Source organism: Hyperolius riggenbachi, chromosome 8, assembly GCF_040937935.1.
Source record: "Hyperolius riggenbachi isolate aHypRig1 chromosome 8, aHypRig1.pri, whole genome shotgun sequence".
Lineage (NCBI taxonomy): Eukaryota > Metazoa > Chordata > Amphibia > Anura > Hyperoliidae > Hyperolius > Hyperolius riggenbachi.
In genome coordinates, this window is record NC_090653.1 from 178,243,398 (window position 1) to 178,262,632 (window position 19,235).

Below are 19,235 nucleotides of genomic sequence, written 5' to 3' on the forward strand. Positions count from 1 at the left end.
CCAACATTAAGGGTTATATAAAAGGGGGCAGGGAATACAAAATTAGCTTATATGCTGATGACGCACTTTTATTTTTATCTCAACCACCAACATCTATGCCTACTTTGATGCCTATTTTAGATCATTTTGGGAAGTTGTCAGGATTAATAGTTAATACATCAAAATCACAGGCCCTTCCCATTAACCTACCCCTGCAAGTAGTAAAATTATACAAGGCCAATTTTGATTTTAAATGGAAGGGTAAGGAAATTGCCTATTTAGGAATCAAAGTAACCGCATCTCATGACACTCTGTTGAGATCTAACTATGAACCCCTGCAGAAAAAGATAGCATCTACACTTAGAGAGTGGTCCCATTACCAAATCTCCTGGCTCGGAAAGGTGGTAGCATTAAAGATGGTAATCTTGCCACGCATTCTATATTATATGCGAGCTATCCCTCTGAATCCTAGTAAACTGATAATTACAAAATTTCAGAAGTGGTTAATGGCAGCATTTGTAATCTCACATTTCAGCAACTGCCACGTCATAGTAATATCTAGCAGTAAGGGCTGGTTCAGACGGACGTCTGCGTGGCGTCGCGTCTTGGGGCGTTGCGGCGGCTGCGCGGTCAGGCTTTCAGTAGGCTTCGGTCGCGTTCCGATGCGGTCGCGTTTTTTTCTTCCCCTAGGGGAACATTAGCCATCGCGGTTGGCCGCTCCCTGGAAGCTACATGTCGCTTCCAGGGGCAGCTGGAACGCTAACGAAAATCGGGACCTGAACGCCGCGTTCGGGTAAAAGCGTGCAAAAGCTCGGTGTAAACACTCCATTCACTTGAATGGGAGCGTTTACCGCGACGTTCCGAACGCTTGTGGTAAACGCTCCGCAAGCGTCCGTCTGAACCAGCCCTAAAACAAAAAGAAACACATCATCATGTGTCTGAGAGAGTGGTCACGGAGGTGCTCGGATGTGACTAAATGCCATGGACAGCTCTCTACAGCCATGCCGAGTGCTAGCATATGCCTGCCTGATACATGTACGCAGCTGACAGGTGGATTATTAACTGCCTTTATTCTAGCAGCCTTAGTAATCCTTATTAAACAGAATGCAGAAAATTTGTCCAAGTTTCAGCTTATTTACAGATAAATGCTTTGTCGAAAGTAATGTCATTAAAATCGAAAATTACTATCTCCACTTGTGACCTCTTTGGGGCCTATTAAGCACATTTGTTCTTAATATTTTGGTCAAGGTACAACATTTTAAACCAAGTAGCATATAGTTGAACTCATAACTGACAATTATTTTTGATAATTGTTTAATTTTCAATATACATACATACATAGTATTAAAAACTACCAGTGCCATGATCGTAAAAGTCAAGATATATTTGAGTTGTAAAGAGATATTATATATTTCTTAACACTTATAACAATGTAAATGCCACCACTTCAAGATGAAACAGCACATTTTAAATTATTTTTTCTCATATTTCCCTGCATAGCTGGGATAAGATAAATAAAAATTGAGATATATGCTACAAAATGCAAAGCTCATAGAAGTTGCAAAACACTTTCTGGATTACATGCAGAATTTCCTGACTGTTCCAGGAGACAGAAGTAGCAGATGTCACATTAATACTACACTTAACATATCAGTCTAAGCTTAGCACAACATGACTCAGAGAAGTTCCTTTCATAGTATTCCAGATAGGGATGCTCTCACAAGTAACAACGAGTGTGTAAACACTCAAAATTGTGATTTAAATGCGCATTAATTAGCTCAGGTGTGCGGCGGGGACATAAAGGGTTAGTTACACATAATTCTTCATCCTCCCTGCACTCCAAATAGCTTGCACGTGTCCTATTGGACACGTTGCAAGCCTCATCACCACACACTTCCTCCTTGCGGCTTGAAGTAGGAAGTGCCCACAGTGAGGCTTGCAACGCGTCCAAAAGGACTCGTGCAAGCTATTTGGAGCACAGGGAGGACACGGAATTATGGGTAACTAACCCTTTATGTACCAGCCATACACCTGAGCTAATTAATGCTCACTTAAATCACCAATTTGAGTGTTTACACACTCGTTATTACTCGTGAGAGCATCCCTGATTCCAGATAAATCAGCTAAAATAAGATGTATGATGTGTTGTTTCATGTGAACAAAAATCTTCTAAGAATCAGCTGTATAAAAGGAAAATAACTTTTTTTTTATTTATTTCAGGCACACTGCCAACACCTGGTAAATACTCATATTCCTGTATATGATGACTAATGTAGTTTCAGCAATCATACAAATAAGTATCATACAGAACTCCGTTGCAGATATTTCAGACATTTCAGCAAGAGTTTTTTCAGAAATCATTCTCTAAGGCAATGTTTTTGTGTTTCCACTTCTCTCAATTTCTGGAGCAAACTCACTCATCACTCTTCGAGCCAAAGGATTTGTAGTTTTTAAAAGTTCTGCCGCTGATGGCCTGGCCCCCAGACTGCTCTTGCTGCCCTTCCTTTGAAGAAGGGCCTTAAAGTCTTCATTTTTGCTTGATGTTCGGCTTATACTTAATGTCCCCATTGATAAGTCACTATTTGTTGAATATGAGTGTTTTATTGGTGACACTAAGGTTTGTCTGCTACCATAGGAGTCTCCAGAGTCTTTCCATCCTAGCAACTTCCTTTTTGACCTAACAAAGAAATGAGAAAATTTGACAGCAGACATAAGGTACACCACAACATAACTCATTTTACAAATCTTCAAGAAAGATGCAAAGCCTCCTCGCACTCATCACAACTAACAAGGATGTTAACCAATTAAGGACCGCGGTGTTAAACCCCCCTGGTGACCAGGCCATTTTTATCAAAATAGGCCACTGTAGCTTTAAGGGCTCACTGCAAGGCCGTACAACTCAGCATACAAGTGATTCCCCCCCTCCCCCTCCCTCCTTTTCTCCCCACCAGAGATTTCTGTTGGTGGAGTCTGATTGCTCGCAGGTTGTTTATTTTTTTATAAATATTTATTCATCTATTTAAATTAAATTTTACATTTTGTTTTTATTTATTTTGCCCAGGTCCCTCCCAGCGGCAGCCTATGACAGCAATCGGCTGTCATAGGCTTCAGCCTATGACAGCGGATCGCTCCTGTCTCGCCCAGGGGGACAGCCATGTCACATGACTGTCCCCAGTACAGCGTTGCCTTAGATCGCAGCGCTGTACAGACTTATTAGTCTGCGGTTTCGCCGTCTAGCAGTCTCTGAGCGGGAGACTGAAGGCGGAGCTCCATCAACAGCGGAGATGCGTGCGGATCGGCACTCGCACTCTCCTGCAATCCCATAGGAAGCCATTCACGCCAATCGGCGTGGTGTGGTCCTGGGGCTGCTGCCGCGTTCACGCCAATTGGAGTGGAGCAGTCGGCAAGAGGTTAACCGCTATGTGTGCTATTGCCTACACAAGTACTGTGCCTCCACCTAGTTAACAGTCCAATCCCAACTTTCAACAGAAAATGTGGGCACCAGAAGTAACGGCAAAGGTTTATTGCACACAAGTGGTTTAAAAGCAGATAGCAGCGATTGCAAGGTAAGTTACATCATACGTCACCCATCCAGGTGTCCCACAGAAGCCCTCTGTCCGACAATTGTTTCGCACCTAGTGGTGCTTAATCACGAAACTCCTGGCAACCATGGCGGAAAATACACTCACCATGCCATGAGAAGGGGGCATATAGAAATAGCGTTTGTAAGCCATGCCTCTCTTTGCCGTCTAGCTCTCAGTGGCTAGCATGGGTGTGTCACTGCGTTACGCACAGTCACTGCTGCTGTCTACTGACCACTTGGAACCATGCCGCTCTGCGCGTGACAATCATGTCAGCCACAAAACACCATGTTAAAAGGTAGAAACAACCCGTGCTGCTCCTGCAATGGACCAGCACTCAGAGCAGCCTGAAGCAAACGTCACATAGAGTGGGACCGTGTGATACGATTCTGACAAGTGTGACGTGTGTGTCTGGACAGTATATATACATATATATCAGAATAGACAATAATGGCTTTTGCTTTCTATGAAACCCTTTCACGGCTATTTGAGTTCAAGATATCAGGTTACTTCAGTCTGGAATAACAGATCCTCCTGTTATTCCAAAAATGCAAACTGAAGAAGAAGCGCTGATTGTGCATAATATCTCTTCCACAAATAGATTACTGAGCATGCGTATCTCACAGGTGATTGCTTCATAGGCGCATAACTGTAAGTGCGCACAAACAGAACTTAACCTTAACTAGCAGTCACATGTGACTCTCAAGCAGGAGTATACCATGCTATTAACCAGTAGGAGGAGGCGACAGGGTCGTGCTTACCCGATACGCTTTGTGCTAAGCTCTTGGCAAAACTGTATATAAGGTATATACAGATACCAGGAGCTTGGGATCTCTTGTGCCATGACAGACGTGTTGTGTGCTGACCTGTGTGCATTCTGGTACCTCCTGATGATCGTCAATGGTCCCCCGGTCACGGAGTGTTAAGCTACAATATCCGGTATTGATGTTTACCTCTGTGATGATTACTGCTTACCATATTTAAAGCTGTATACAGAATAATTTTTAATAAACACAGATATATATATATGTATATATATATATATATATATATATATATATATAAAATACATACAGTGGCTTGCAAAAGTATTCGGCCCCTTGAAGTTTCCCACATTTTGTCACATTACTGCCACAAACATGAATACATTTTATTGGAATTCCACGTGAAAGACCAATACAAAGGGGTGTACATGTGAGAAGTGGAACGAAAATCATACATGATTCCAAACATTTTTTACAAATAAATAACTGCAAACTGGGGTGTGCGTAATTATTCAGCCCCCCTGAGTCAATACTTTGTAGAACCACCTTTTGCTGCAATTACAGCTGCCAGTCTTTTAGGGTATGTCTCTACCAGCTTTGCACATCTAGAGACTGAAATCCTTGCCCATGCTTCTTTGCAAAACAGCTCCAGCTCAGTCAGATTAGATGGACAGCATTTGTGAACAGCAGTTTTCAGATCTTGCCACAGATTTTCGATTAGATTTAGATCGGGACTTTGACTGGGCCATTCTAACACATAGATATGTTTTGTTTTAAACCATTCCATTGTTGCCCTGGCTTTACGTTTAGAGTCGTTGTCCTGCTGGAAGGTGAACCTCTGCCCCAGTCTCAAGTCTTTTGCAGACTCCAAGAGGTTTTCTTCCAAGATTGCCCTGTATTGGGCTCCATCCATCTTCACATCAACTCTGACCAGCTTCCCTGTCCCTGCTGAAGAGAAGCACCCGCAGAGCATGATACTGCCACCACCATATTTGACAGTGGGGATGGTGTGTTTAGAGTGATGTGCAGTGTTAGTTTTCCGCCACACATAGCGTTTTGCATTTTGGCCAAAAAGTTCAGTTTTGGTCTCATCTGACCAGAGCACCTTCTTCCACATGTTTGCTGTATCCCCACATGGCTTGTGGCAAACTGGACTTCTTATGCTTTTCTGTTAACAATGGCTTTCTTCTTGCTACTCTTCCATAAAGGCCAATTTTGTGCAGTGCACGACTAATAGTTGTCCTATGGACAGATTTCCCCACTTGAGCTGTAGATCTCTGCAGTTCGTCCAGAGTCACCATGGGCCTCTTGACTGCATTTCTGATCAGCGTTCTCCTTGTTCGGTCTGTGAGTTTAGGTGGACGACCTTGTCTTGGTAGGTTTACAGTTGTGCCATACTCCTTCCATTTCTGAATGATCGTTTGAACAGTGCTCCGTGGGATGTTCAAGGCTTTGGAAATCTTTTTGTAGCCTAAGCCTGCTTTAAATTTCTCAATAACTTTACCCCTGACCTGTCTGGTGTGTTCTTTGGACTTCATGGTGTTATTGCTCCCAATATTCTCTTAGACAACCTCTGAGGTCGTCACAGAGCAGCTGTATTTGTACTGACATTAGATTACACACCGGTGCACTCTATTTAGTCATTAGCACTCATCAGGCAATGTCTATGGGCAACTCACTGCACTCAGACCAAAGGGGGCACACCCCACTTTGCAGTTATTGATTTGTAAAAAATGTTTGCAATCATGTATGATTTTCGTTCCACTTCTCACATGTACACCAATTTGTATTGGTCTTTCAAGTGGAATTCCAATAAAATTGATTCATGTTTGTGGCAGTAATGTGACAAAATGTGGAACACTTCAAGGGGGCCGAATACTTTTGCATGCCACTGTATATATGTTTTGCACCTTATACCTTTGCCTGTCTTGTATGACAGTGAGCGCTGGGTGGGGTCACCTTTGGGGTTGGCAGAACTGACCGTGACTGGCGAGATGACAAAAGGCGCGAGGATACATAAGCGGATTTTACATATATCACCAACAACAGTATAAAATAGACTACAGTATATTAAATGTTACCATTACAGAAGGCATTAGAAAACAGAAACTTCCACCCCTACTATAGAGAGACATATATAAATATGAGATACCCACATTCCCAGTGTGATTTTTCTGGCCTCTCAAAAATATTTGAAGCTCAGTAACCAACCCCCTCTCAAAGTACAGACAACCAGTCAAGCCAAGACGAAGCAGGCGGGGGGGCCAGCATAGGCACTATAAAAGAAAGGCTGAGACAGCGTCCGAAACACAAGTAGAAAGTGCTAACAATTTAGTAGTTAATATTTCATCTATTTAACTGTCTGAGAACCAGATTTCGTTACTCAATAAAGGATTATCGTTTGCCCCGACTCACTGGCCAGATCCTCTTCAATTGGACATTGAATTACAAAGATTCTATCGCAGGATCAAGTTAAAACACTTTTTTAGCCAGCCACGCTTCCAGCTGAGAGATACAACTGAAGAAGACGTTGACTAACTCAGATTAGGAGATACATCATTGAGAATCAAAAGTACATTCCATCCCCCTTCCTGTCAAGTCATTGACTCCTTTGTGACACAGGTTCAGAAAGAAGTGGACATTCTGATAAGAAGTGGATGTCAAAATTATAGGGTGACACACAATTTGACACAAGAACAAAGGACGTCATTGAGAGAACTCATGGAAATGCCGTCCATTATCATCAAGCCGGCTGACAAAGGGGGCGCAGTGGTGGTCATGGATCTTAAAGAATACAAAGCTGAAGCTCAACACCAGTTGATGGATTTGACCACATATGTTCGACTACCCTGCGACCCCCTTCCAGACTTACAGAGAAAAATTCAGAGTATACTTAACCAAGCAATTCAAAAGAATATCATTGATGAAAAGTTAGCTCAATTTCTAGTGTGTCCTCACCCTAGGACACCTCTACTATACCTGTGCCCCAAGATTCATAAACGACTAGAGAGGCCCCCTGGTAGGCCTATAGTCTCAGGGATTGACTCTGTACTTGCACCGTTTGCTAAGTATTTGGATTACCATCTCAGACCCTATGTTGTGTCTCAAAAATTGTACCTTAGGGACACTAACATGTTCCTTGAGGTCATTAAAACCATAGCTGATATACCAGCTGGGAACCTGCTGGTTACATTGAATGTGGAGAGCCTCTACACCTCCATCCCACATGATGGGGGTGTGGAGGCAATACTCCACACCCTAATGACATGTTCTGATTTTTCATCACCACAAATTGACTTCCTGATCGAGTTACTTAAAGTGGTTTAATGTCTAATTATTTTTCTTTTGACGATGTCTTCTATTTACAGGTGCGAGGCACGGCCATGAGGTCGAACGTGGCCTCGTCCTACGCAAACATCTATATGAATATTTATGAAGAGACGTATGTATACAGTAATTTAATGTTTCAAAAGTATGCCAAAGTTTGGTTACGCTACATTGATGATGTTTTTTGCGTGTGGGCGGGGCCACGTTCGACCCTTGATGAGTTCATACAGTGTGTGCACTTACAGTGTGATGCCATCAGATTGACGTCGCACTGTGATGAGTCCAACATTAGCTATCTGGATACGATGGTGAATTTACAGGATGGCCAATTAAGTACCGATTTGTTTGTCAAACTGACAGACTGTAACTCTATATTAGCCTATGATAGTTTTCATCCACTCAGTACTAGACGGTCAATACCAAAAAGTCAGTTTCAGCAAATAAACAGAATCGTGACCAGAGAGGAAGACAAACGACTCAGATTTCAGGAGAAGGCTAATAAATTTTTAGCAAGATCATACCCTAGAGACCTTATCATGAATGCACAGAAAGACACCAGTGGTGCTGTTAGGGACCGGCCAGGGAGGGAAAGACTCAATAATCAACGGATACCTTTCGTATCCCAATACAGTACATACAGTTCTGATGTTCATAACATCATTAAAAAACATTGGCCAATTTTGACTAGGGCCTTTCCCTCCATGGCTGAATTCCAGAAACCCCCACTGATGTCTTATAAAAAACCACCCACTCTCCGAGACAGATTATGCCATGCAGATATGAGGACGTTGGTACGCCCTCCCGATACACCCAGAACAGGCACTTATCCGTGCCTAAACTGTGTACACTGTAACTCCATAGTGAGGGGTAGTCAATTTACACACCCTCATTCGGGGAAACACATAGACATTAAAGGTTACCACACGTGTGACTCTAACTACATAGTCTATTTACTTAAATGTCCATGTGGATTGGCCTATGTAGGCCAGACCACAAAAAAATGTAAGATACGCTTATCTTCCCACAAACATGCTATTCGCAAAAAACGACTTGATCAAGCAGTTTCGTATCATTTTACTAAGTTTAACCACAATGTGAGCCAACTTAGATGTCAGATCATTGAGAGGGTACCCCCTCTTAGGAGAGGAGGTGATAGAGATAGACAACTATTATTAAGAGAAGCGTACTGGATTAAATATTTAGATTGTATGGAACCTCGTGGTATGAATAGAGAGTTTGACCTTGGACCGTTTATTTAACTGATAAAATACGTATGTTTTCATTCCTGTAGACATGTGTGTGGTCTGGGAGATGCGGATTTTCTCCGCTTGTCCCCTCTGTGTGGCAACACATCGCTCATGTGGGCTCCCCCCATCTGGCGGCCATTTGGCTGATCAGCTGTGGGGCGTTGGTGGCGAGTTTTTCGCCGCCGGGCGCCCTGTCTCTGTGAGGCTATGCTGGCCCGCTGCCGCCTTTCGCCGTCCTATTGCCCTGGTGGCATAAACTGACAGCGCGGTGTTTACACTGCGGCTGTTGATGTGTCTCCATGGTGATGGGGTGACGTGGGTTGGTGGGCGGGTGCGGTGATTGGCTGTTCGGACGGTGGGTGAGCCCTGTGGGCGGCGTCCCGCCGACTAATGTCGGCGATGACGTTGAGGAGTCCTGTTCCCCATCAGGTCCGTGCACCTGGGGGTGGAGCATGTGACGTGGACGGGCGGAGAAGGGACGCGTCCACGTGACGCGTCTTTTCTTCCGCGTTCCACTGCCCGCATCACATGGTAGGCTTGGTGTTCTCTCATTGGTCCTCTATGGGATGCATGTGTTCCCCATCAGGTCCGCTCTATGACAAGAGCGGTGATTGGTTCTTTTCTAGTCCAGGGGTGGGATTGGAACATGCCTATGGATTTATGGGTATATAAGAGACTCTTTGTGTTGTTATTGTTGTCAGATGGTCATTACTTGATAAAGAAGCTGCGCTCCGAAACGTTGTATTTAATATGACTGAAGCTGAATAAATCTTAAAGAGCATATGAAGACGGTGCCGACTGCTTTTCTCCACTTGTGGCAGTAATGTGACAAAATGTGGAACACTTCAAGGGGGCCGAATACTTTTGCAAGCCACTGTATATATGTTTTGCATCTTATACCTTTGCCTGTCTTGTATGACAGTGAGCGCTGGGTGGGGTCACCTTTGGGGTTGTCAGAACTGACCGTGACTGGCGAGATGACAAAAGGCGTGAGGATACATAAGCGGATTTTACATATATCACCAACAACAGTATAAAATAGACTACAGTATATTAAATGTTACCATTACAGAAGGCATTAGAAAACAGAAACTTCCACCCCTACTATAGAGAGACATATATAAATATGAGATACCCACATTCCCAGTGTGATTTTTCTGGCCTCTCAAAAATATTTGAAGCTCAGTAACCAACCCCCTCTCAAAGTACCTGGACCACACCCTCTGACCCCTGCTACACCACATTCTGTCCTACTTAAAGGATACAACGCATGTTCTTCAGATAGTCGAGCAGTTGGATGACGGTGGCAGCCTCACAACCATCAACGTTGTGACCCTGTATAACCGGATACCACAGGAAATGGGAGTTAATGCTGTGCTAGATATGCAACATGCAACTAAACTTGTTGACGAGCCCGAGAGTGACTTTCTTGGACATTGTCTTAAATTCTTGTTGAACCATAATGCGTTTCATTACGGGGGAAAGTGGTTTAGATAAAGTGCCAGGACAGTGATGGGTACTTCAGTAGCACTAACTTTTGCAAATATCTTTTTAGCAAAAGGAGAGGCGGAATACATCTATGGGGAAAGAAATCCCTATAGATGTGTTTTTAGGGCATTGTCCAGATATTTGGATGATGTGTTTGTCATTTGGAGGTTCACCAGGGACCGTTTTGACTTTTTTAAAAAAAAATTTAAGAGTATCTGGTCCAGAACAGCATGAACATGCTTGTTCACTAGTGAATAGGGAGGTTCCCAAATCACATTCCTGGACCTACAGATAGAGGTTCACAATGGGGCCCTTATCACGAAGTGGCACAGGAAAAGTATGGCAACGACCTTGGTTCTGCATAATTCTGGCTATCATCCCAACTAGTGTTGGGCGAACATCTAGATGTTCGGGTTCGGGCCGAACAGGCCGAACATGGCCGCGATGTTCGGGTGTTCGACCCGAACTCCGAACATAATGGAAGTCAATGGGGACCCGAACTTTTGTGCTTTGTAAAGCCTCCTTACATGCTACATACCCCAAATTTACAGGGTATGTGCACCTTGGGAGTGGGTACAAGAGGAAAAAAAATTTAGCAAAAAGAGCTTATAGTTTTTGAGAAAATCGATTTTAAAGTTTCAAAGGGAAAACTGTCTTTTAAATGCTGGAAATGTCTGTTTTCTTTGCACAGGTAACATGCTTTTTGTCGGCATGCAGTCATAAATGTAATACATATAAGAGGTTCCAGGAAAAGGGACCGGTAACGCTAACCCAGCAGCAGCACACGTGATGGAACAGGAGGAGGGTGGCGCAGGAGGAGAAGGCCACGCTTTGAGACACAACAACCCAGGCCTTGCATGAGGACAAGAAGCGTGCGGATAGCAATTTGCATTTTGTCGCCATGCAGTCATAAATGTAATACAGATGAGAGGTTCAATAAACAGGGACCGGAAACGCTAACCCACCACAGATGTTCATTGTTCATGTTGCTTGGTTGGGGTCCGGGAGTGTTGCGTAGTCGTTTCCAATCCAGGATTGATTCATTTTAATTTGAGTCAGGCGGTCTGCATTTTCTGTGGAGAGGCGGATACGCCGCCGATCTGTGACGATGCCTCCGGCAGCACTGAAACAGCGTTCCGACATAACGCTGGCTGCCGGGCAAGCCAGCACCTCTATTGCGTACATTGCCAGTTTGTGCCAGGTGTCTAGCTTCGATACCCAATAGTTGAAGGGTGCAGATGGATTGTTCAACACAGCTACGCCATCTGACATGTAGTCCTTGACCATCTTCTCCAGGCGATCGGTGTTGGAGGTGGATCTGCACGCTTGCTGTTCTGTGTGCTGCTGCATGGGTGTCAGAAAATTTTCCCACTCCAAGGACACTGCCGATACCATTCCCTTTTGGGCACTAGCTGCGGCTTGTGTTGTTTGCTGCCCTCCTGGTCGTCCTGGGTTTGCGGAAGTCAGTCTGTCGGCGTACAACTGGCTAGAGGAGGGGGAGGATGTCAATCTCCTCTCTAAAGTCTCCACAAGGGCCTGCTGGTATTCTTCCATTTTGACCTGTCTGGCTCTTTCTTCAAGCAGTTTTGGAACATTGTGTTTGTACCGTGGATCCAGAAGGGTATAAACCCAGTAATTGGTGTTGTCCAGAATGCGCACAATGCGTGGGTCGCGTTCAATGCAGTCCTAGGCCGAAGAGGTCATAGCCTAGGGTCACAAAACCTGTTTATTTGGGCAATTTCAATGGTGGCGAGTCTGACGTACATAAATCGCAGCAATGGCCGTTAGCAACGTCTGAATCTCACGAAATGTCTCATGCAGGTAGAAGACATATTGTTAGACTTGGGCTCCAAAGATGGGTTCCCTACATCTCTGCAAACCAGAGTTACAGGGCTCCAAATTTGGTAAAATTACCCATAGGCTTTCATTGGGCCTCCTATTTACAGTTCCAAAATCTCACATCTTTTCAAAGGGCAATTACTCAGCAGTGGCAAATTTTCTAGCATTGTAGGGACCCTTAGGGGGAACATGACTGGTGAGTTTCGGACCCCTAGGCCAAAGAGGTCATAGCCTAGGGTCACAAAAACCTGTTTATTTGGGCTATTTCAATGGTAGTGATGGTGGCGTACATAAATCGCAGCAATGGCCGTTAGCAAAGTCTGAATCTCACGAAATGTCTCATGCAGATAGAAGACATATTGTTAGACTTGGATTCCAAAGATGGGGTCCCTACATCTTTGCAAACCAGAGTTACAGGGGTCCAAAATTGGTAAAATCCCCCATAGGATTTCATTGCCTCCCTATTTCACTTTCCAAAATCTCACATCTTTTCAAAGGGCAATGGCTCAGCAGTACCAAATTTTCTAGCATTGTAGGGACCCTTAGGGGGAACATGACTGGTGAGTTTCGGGCCCCTAGGCCGAAGAGGTCATAGCCTAGGGTCACAAAAACCTGTTTATTTGGGCTATTTCAATGGTAGTGATGGTGGCGTACATAAATCTCAGCAATGGCCGTTAGCAAAGTCTGAATCTCACGAAATGTCTCATGCAGATAGAAGACATATTGTTAGACTTGGATTCCAAAGATGGGGTCCCTACATCTTTGCAAACCAGAGTTACAGGGGTCCAAAATTGGTAAAATCCCCCATAGGATTTCATTGCCTCCCTATTTCACTTTCCAAAATCTCCCATCTTTTCAAAGGGCAATGGCTCAGCAGTACCAAATTTTCTAGCATTGTAGGGACCCTTAGGGGGAACATGACTGGTGAGTTTCGGGCCCCTAGGCCGAAGAGGTCATAGCCTAGGGTCACAAAAACCTGTTTATTTGGGCTATTTCAATGGTAGTGATGGTGGCGTACATAAATCTCAGCCATGGCCGTTAGCAACGTCTGAATCTCACGAAATGTCTCATGCAGGTAGAAGACATATTGTTAGACTTGGATTCCAAAGATGAGGTCCCTACATCTCTGCAAACCAGAGTTACAGGGGTCCAAAATTGGTAAAATCCCCCATAGGATTTCATTGCCTCCCTATTTCACTTTCCAAAATCTCACATCTTTTCAAAGGGCAATGGCTCAGCAGTACCAAATTTTCTAGCATTGTAGGGACCCTTAGGGGGAACATGACTGGTGAGTTTCGGGCCCCTAGGCCGAAGAGGTCATAGCCTAGGGTCACAAAAACCTGTTTATTTGGGCTATTTCAATGGTAGTGATGGTGGCGTACATAAATCTCAGCCATGGCCGTTAGCAACGTCTGAATCTCACGAAATGTCTCATGCAGGTAGAAGACATATTGTTAGACTTGGATTCCAAAGATGGGGTCCCTACATCTCTTCAAACCAGAGTTACAGGGGTCCAAAATTGGTAAAATCCCCCATAGGCTTTCATTGGGCCTCCTATTTACCGTTCCAAAATCTCACACCATTTCAAAGGGCAATGGCTCAGCAGTGGCAAAACTTACCAGTCATGTTCCCCCTAAGGGTCCCTACAATGCTAGAAAATTTGGTACTGCTGAGCCATTGCCCTTTGAAAAGATGTGAGATTTTGGAAAGTGAAATAGGGAGGCAATGAAATCCTATGGGGGATTTTACCAATTTTGGACCCCTGTAACTCTGGTTTGCAGAGATGTAGGGACCCCATCTTTGGAATCCAAGTCTAACAATATGTCTTCTACCTGCATGAGACATTTCGTGAGATTCAGACGTTGCTAACGGCCATTGCTGCGATTTATGTACGTCACCATCACTACCATTGAAATAGCCCAAATAAACAGGTTTTTGTGACCCTAGGCTATGACCTCTTCGGCCTAGGGGCCCGAAACTCACCAGTCATGTTCCCCCTAAGGGTCCCTACAATGCTAGAAAATTTGGTACTGCTGAGCCATTGCCCTTTGAAAAGATGTGAGATTTTGGAAAGTGAAATAGGGAGGCAATTAAATCCTATGGGGGATTTTACCAATTTTGGACCTCTGTAACTCTGGTTTGCAGAGATGTAGGGACCCCATCTTTGGAATCCAAGTCTAACAATATGTCTTCTACCTGCATGAGACATTTCGTGAGATTCAGACGTTGCTAACGGCCATTGCTGCGATTTATGTACGCCACCATCACTACCATTGAAATAGCCCAAATAAACAGGTTTTTGTGACCCTAGGCTATGACCTCTTCGGCCTAGGGGCCCGAAACTCACCAGTCTTGTTCCCCCTAAGGGTCCCTACAATGCTAGAAAATTTGGTACTGCTGAGCCATTGCCCTTTGAAAAGATGTGAGATTTTGGAAAGTGAAATAGGGAGGCAATGAAATCCTATGGGGGATTTTACCAATTTTGGACCCCTGTAACTCTGGTTTGCAGAGATGTAGGGACCCCATCTTTGGAATCCAAGTCTAACAATATGTCTTCTACCTGCATGAGACATTTCGTGAGATTCAGACTTTGCTAACGGCCATTGCTGCGATTTATGTACGTCACCATCACTACCATTGAAATAGCCCAAATAAACAGGTTTTTGTGACCCTAGGCTATGACCTCTTCGGCCTAGGGGCCCGAAACTCACCAGTCATGTTCCCCCTAAGGGTCCCTACAATGCTAGAAAATTTGGTACTGCTGAGCCATTGCCCTTTGAAAAGATGTGAGATTTTGGAAAGTGAAATAGGGAGGCAATGAAATCCTATGGGGGATTTTACCAATTTTGGACCCCTGTAACTCTGGTTTTCAGAGATGTAGGGACCCCATCTTTGGAATCCAAGTCTAACAATATGTCTTCTACCTGCATGAGACATTTCGTGAGATTCAGACTTTGCTAACGGCCATTGCTGCGATTTATGTACGTCACCATCACTACCATTGAAATAGCCCAAATAAACAGGTTTTTGTGACCCTAGGCTATGACCTCTTCGGCCTAGGGGCCCGAAACTCACCAGTCATGTTCCCCCTAAGGGTCCCTACAATGCTAGAAAATTTGGTACTGCTGAGCCATTGCCCTTTGAAAAGATGTGAGATTTTGGAAAGTGAAATAGGGAGGCAATGAAATCCTATGGGGGATTTTACCAATTTTGGACCCCTGTAACTCTGGTTTGCAGAGATGTAGGGACCCCATCTTTGGAATCCAAGTCTAACAATATGTCTTCTACCTGCATGAGACATTTCGTGAGATTCAGACGTTGCTAACGGCCATTGCTGCGATTTATGTACGTCACCATCACTACCATTGAAATAGCCCAAATAAACAGGTTTTTGTGACCCTAGGCTATGACCTCTTCGGCCTAGGGGCCCGAAACTCACCAGTCTTGTTCCCCCTAAGGGTCCCTACAATGCTAGAAAATTTGGTACTGCTGAGCCATTGCCCTTTGAAAAGATGTGAGATTTTGGAAAGTGAAATAGGGAGGCAATTAAATCCTATGGGGGATTTTACCAATTTTGGACCCCTGTAACTCTGGTTTGCAGAGATGTAGGGACCCCATCTTTGGAATCCAAGTCTAACAATATGTCTTCTACCTGCATGAGACATTTCGTGAGATTCAGGCGTTGCTAATGGCCATTGCTGCGATTTATGTACGCCACCATCACTACCATTGAAATAGCCCAAATAAACAGGTTTTTGTGACCCTAGGCTATGACCTCTTCGGCATAGGGGCCCGAAACTCACCAGTCTTGTTCCCCCTAAGGGTCCCTACAATGCTAGAAAATTTGGTACTGCTGAGCCATTGCCCTTTGAAAAGATGTGAGATTTTGGAAAGTGAAATAGGGAGGCAATGAAATCCTATGGGGGATTTTACCAATTTTGGACCCCTGTAACTCTGGTTTGCAGAGATGTAGGGACCCCATCTTTGGAATCCAAGTCTAACAATATGTCTTCTACCTGCATGAGACATTTCGTTAGATTCAGACTTTGCTAACGGCCATTGCTGCGATTTATGTACGTCACCATCACTACCATTGAAATAGCCCAAATAAACAGGTTTTTGTGACCCTAGGCTATGACCTCTTGGCCTAGGGGCCCGAAACTCACCAGTCATGTTCCCCCTAAGGGTCCCTACAATGCTAGAAAATTTGCCACTGCTGAGTAATTGCCCTTTGAAAAGATGTGAGATTTTGGAACTGTAAATAGGAGGCCCAATGAAAGCCTATGGGTGATTTTACCAAATTTGGAGCCCTGTAACTCTGGTTTGCAGAGATGTAGGGAACCCATCTTTGGAGCCCAAGTCTAACAATATGTCTTCTACCTGCATGAGACATTTCGTGAGATTCAGACGTTGCTAACGGCCATTGCTGCGATTTATGTACTTCAGACTCACCACCATTGAAATTGCCCAAATAAACAGGTTTTGTGACCCTAGGCTATGACCTCTTCGGCCTAGGACTGCATTGAACGCGACCCACGTATTGTGCGCATTCTGGACAACACCAATTACTGGGTTTATACCCTTCTGGATCCACGGTACAAACACAATGTTCCAAAACTGCTTGAAGAAAGAGCCAGACAGGTCAAAATGGAAGAATACCAGCAGGCCCTTGTGGAGACTTTAGAGAGGAGATTGACATCCTCCCCCTCCTCTAGCCAGTTGTACGCCGACAGACTGACTTCCGCAAACCCAGGAAGACCAGGAGGGCAGCAAACAACACAAGCCGCAGCTAGTGCCCAAAAGGGAATGGTATCGGCAGTGTCCTTGGAGTGGGAAAATTTTCTGACACCCATGCAGCAGCACACAGAACAGCAAGCGTGCAGATCCACCTCCAACACCGATCGCCTGGAGAAGATGGTCAAGGACTACATGTCAGATGGCGTAGCTGTGTTGAACAATCCATCTGCACCCTTCAACTATTGGGTATCGAAGCTAGACACCTGGCACAAACTGGCAATGTACGCAATAGAGGTGCTGGCTTGCCCGGCAGCCAGCGTTATGTCGGAACGCTGTTGCAGTGCTGCCGGAGGCATCGTCACAGATCGGCGGCGTATCCGCCTCTCCACAGAAAATGCAGACCGTCTGACTCAAATTAAAATGAATCAATCCTGGATTGGAAACGACTACGCAACACTCCCGGACCCCAACCAAGTAACATGAACAATGAACATCTGTGATGGGTTAGCGTTTCCGGTCCCTGTTTATTGAACCTCTAATCTGTATTACATTTATGACTGCATGGCGACAAAATGCAAATTGCTATCCGCACGCTTCTTGTCCTCATGCAAGGCCTGGGTTGTTGTGTCTCAAAGCGTGGCCTTCTCCTCCTGCGCCACCCTCCTCCTGTTCCATCACGTGTGCTGCTGCTGGGTTAGCGTTACCGGTCCCTTTTCCTGGAACCTCTTATATGTATTACATTTATGACTGCATGCCGACAAAAAGCATGTTACCTGTGCAAAGAAAACAGACATTTCCCGCATTTAAAAGACAGTTTTCCCTTTGAAACTTTAAAATCGATTTTCTCAAAAACTATAAGCTCTTTTTGCTAAAAATTTTTTCCTCTTGTACCCACTCCCAAGGTGCACATACCCTGTAAATTTGGGGTATGTAGCATATAAGGAGGCTTTACAAAGCACGAAAGTTCGGGCCCCCATTGACTTCCATTATGTTCGGAGTTTGGCCATGTTCGGCCCGAACCCGAACATCTAGATGTTCGCCCAACACTACACGTGACCCGTTCGGCCAATCACAGCGCTAGCTGAACGTTCTGGTAACGTTCGGCCATGCGCTCTTAGTTCGGCCATATGGCCGAACAGTTTGGCCGAACACCATCAGATGTTCGGCCGAACCCGAACATCACCCGAACAGGGTGATGTTCTGCAGAACCCGAACAGTGGCGAACACTGTTCGCCCAACACTAATCCCAACCATGTAAAAATCGCAGTTCCAAACAGTCAGTTTTTAAGACTGAGGAGAAATAATCATAGAAATGAGAATTTTTAGAATCAAGCAGAAGAAATAGTCAATCGCTTCTTAGGCAGAGGCTATGATAAGCTAAATTTGAACCAATCCCTTGCATGAGTGAGGGAATTAAATAGGGTTGATTTATTGATTAATAAGAATAAAGAACATAGTGACAGTTTTGTCATGGTTTTCGATTTCTTGCCTATGTTTGAGAGAATTAGAGAGATTGTTCGTAGAAATTGGCAAATACTAGAACAAGATAAAAGTTTGGGGCCAAGAGTTTTGCAGCCACTAGTTTTAGCCTTTTGCGGATGTTCCACTTTAGGGTCTATGCTTACTAATAGTGAATATGTTAAACCCCAGGCCAGATATATTTTTGAGAGACCAGAAAAATCACACTGGGAATATGGGTATCTCATATTTACAGCTCTCTGTATATAGTAGGGGTGGAGGTTTATTTAGGTTGTTTTATAATGCCTTCTGTTAGGTTAACCTTTATTATATATTTGCACGATTGGTGGTGATCTAAGTAAAATCAGCTTATGCATCCTCACTGAAAACACACCTATTCAGACAAGCTTATAATTTGGTACAGTATAGGTAGCATTGGTAGTTCACTGCTTCATCCCCTGTGTTTCCTTCCCTATTGTTTCCACCCCACCACCCTCTTCATTGTAAGCTTGTAAGGATAGGGACCTCCTCCTAGTGTTTCTTATATTGCTGTAATTTACCATATGAACATGTACCAACTACACATTAACTATGTATGTATTTGTACTTATACTATTTATTTATTGGTAGGTGAACAGAGGCGCCAGAAGGATAAAAGTACATAAAATTTTTAAAAAATTGCTGGGAGGAAGTGGTGGACTCGCCTCCGTTAAAGCAGACACCAAGGACTGTAAATATATAGATATACACATTTATTGAAAATACCCCAAAGATGCAACGTGTTTCGCGGGCACAGCCCACTTCTTCAGGCAATA

At 44.2% G+C, this 19,235-nt stretch overlaps 1 protein-coding gene across 2 annotated transcripts in view; it reads right to left on the reverse strand.

The window, feature by feature from the left end:
• Positions 1 to 2,029: 2,029 nt before the first annotated feature.
• NHSL2 (NHS like 2) overlaps positions 2,030 to 19,235 on the reverse strand; it is a 593,959-nt gene continuing 576,753 nt past the window's right edge. For both annotated transcript variants that reach the window (XM_068247787.1, XM_068247788.1), the window contains exon 8: positions 2,030 to 2,656. In XM_068247787.1, the coding sequence (XP_068103888.1) occupies positions 2,344 to 2,656 (313 nt within the window). In that variant the 3' untranslated portion in view covers positions 2,030 to 2,343. The remainder of the gene's footprint in view (positions 2,657 to 19,235) is intronic.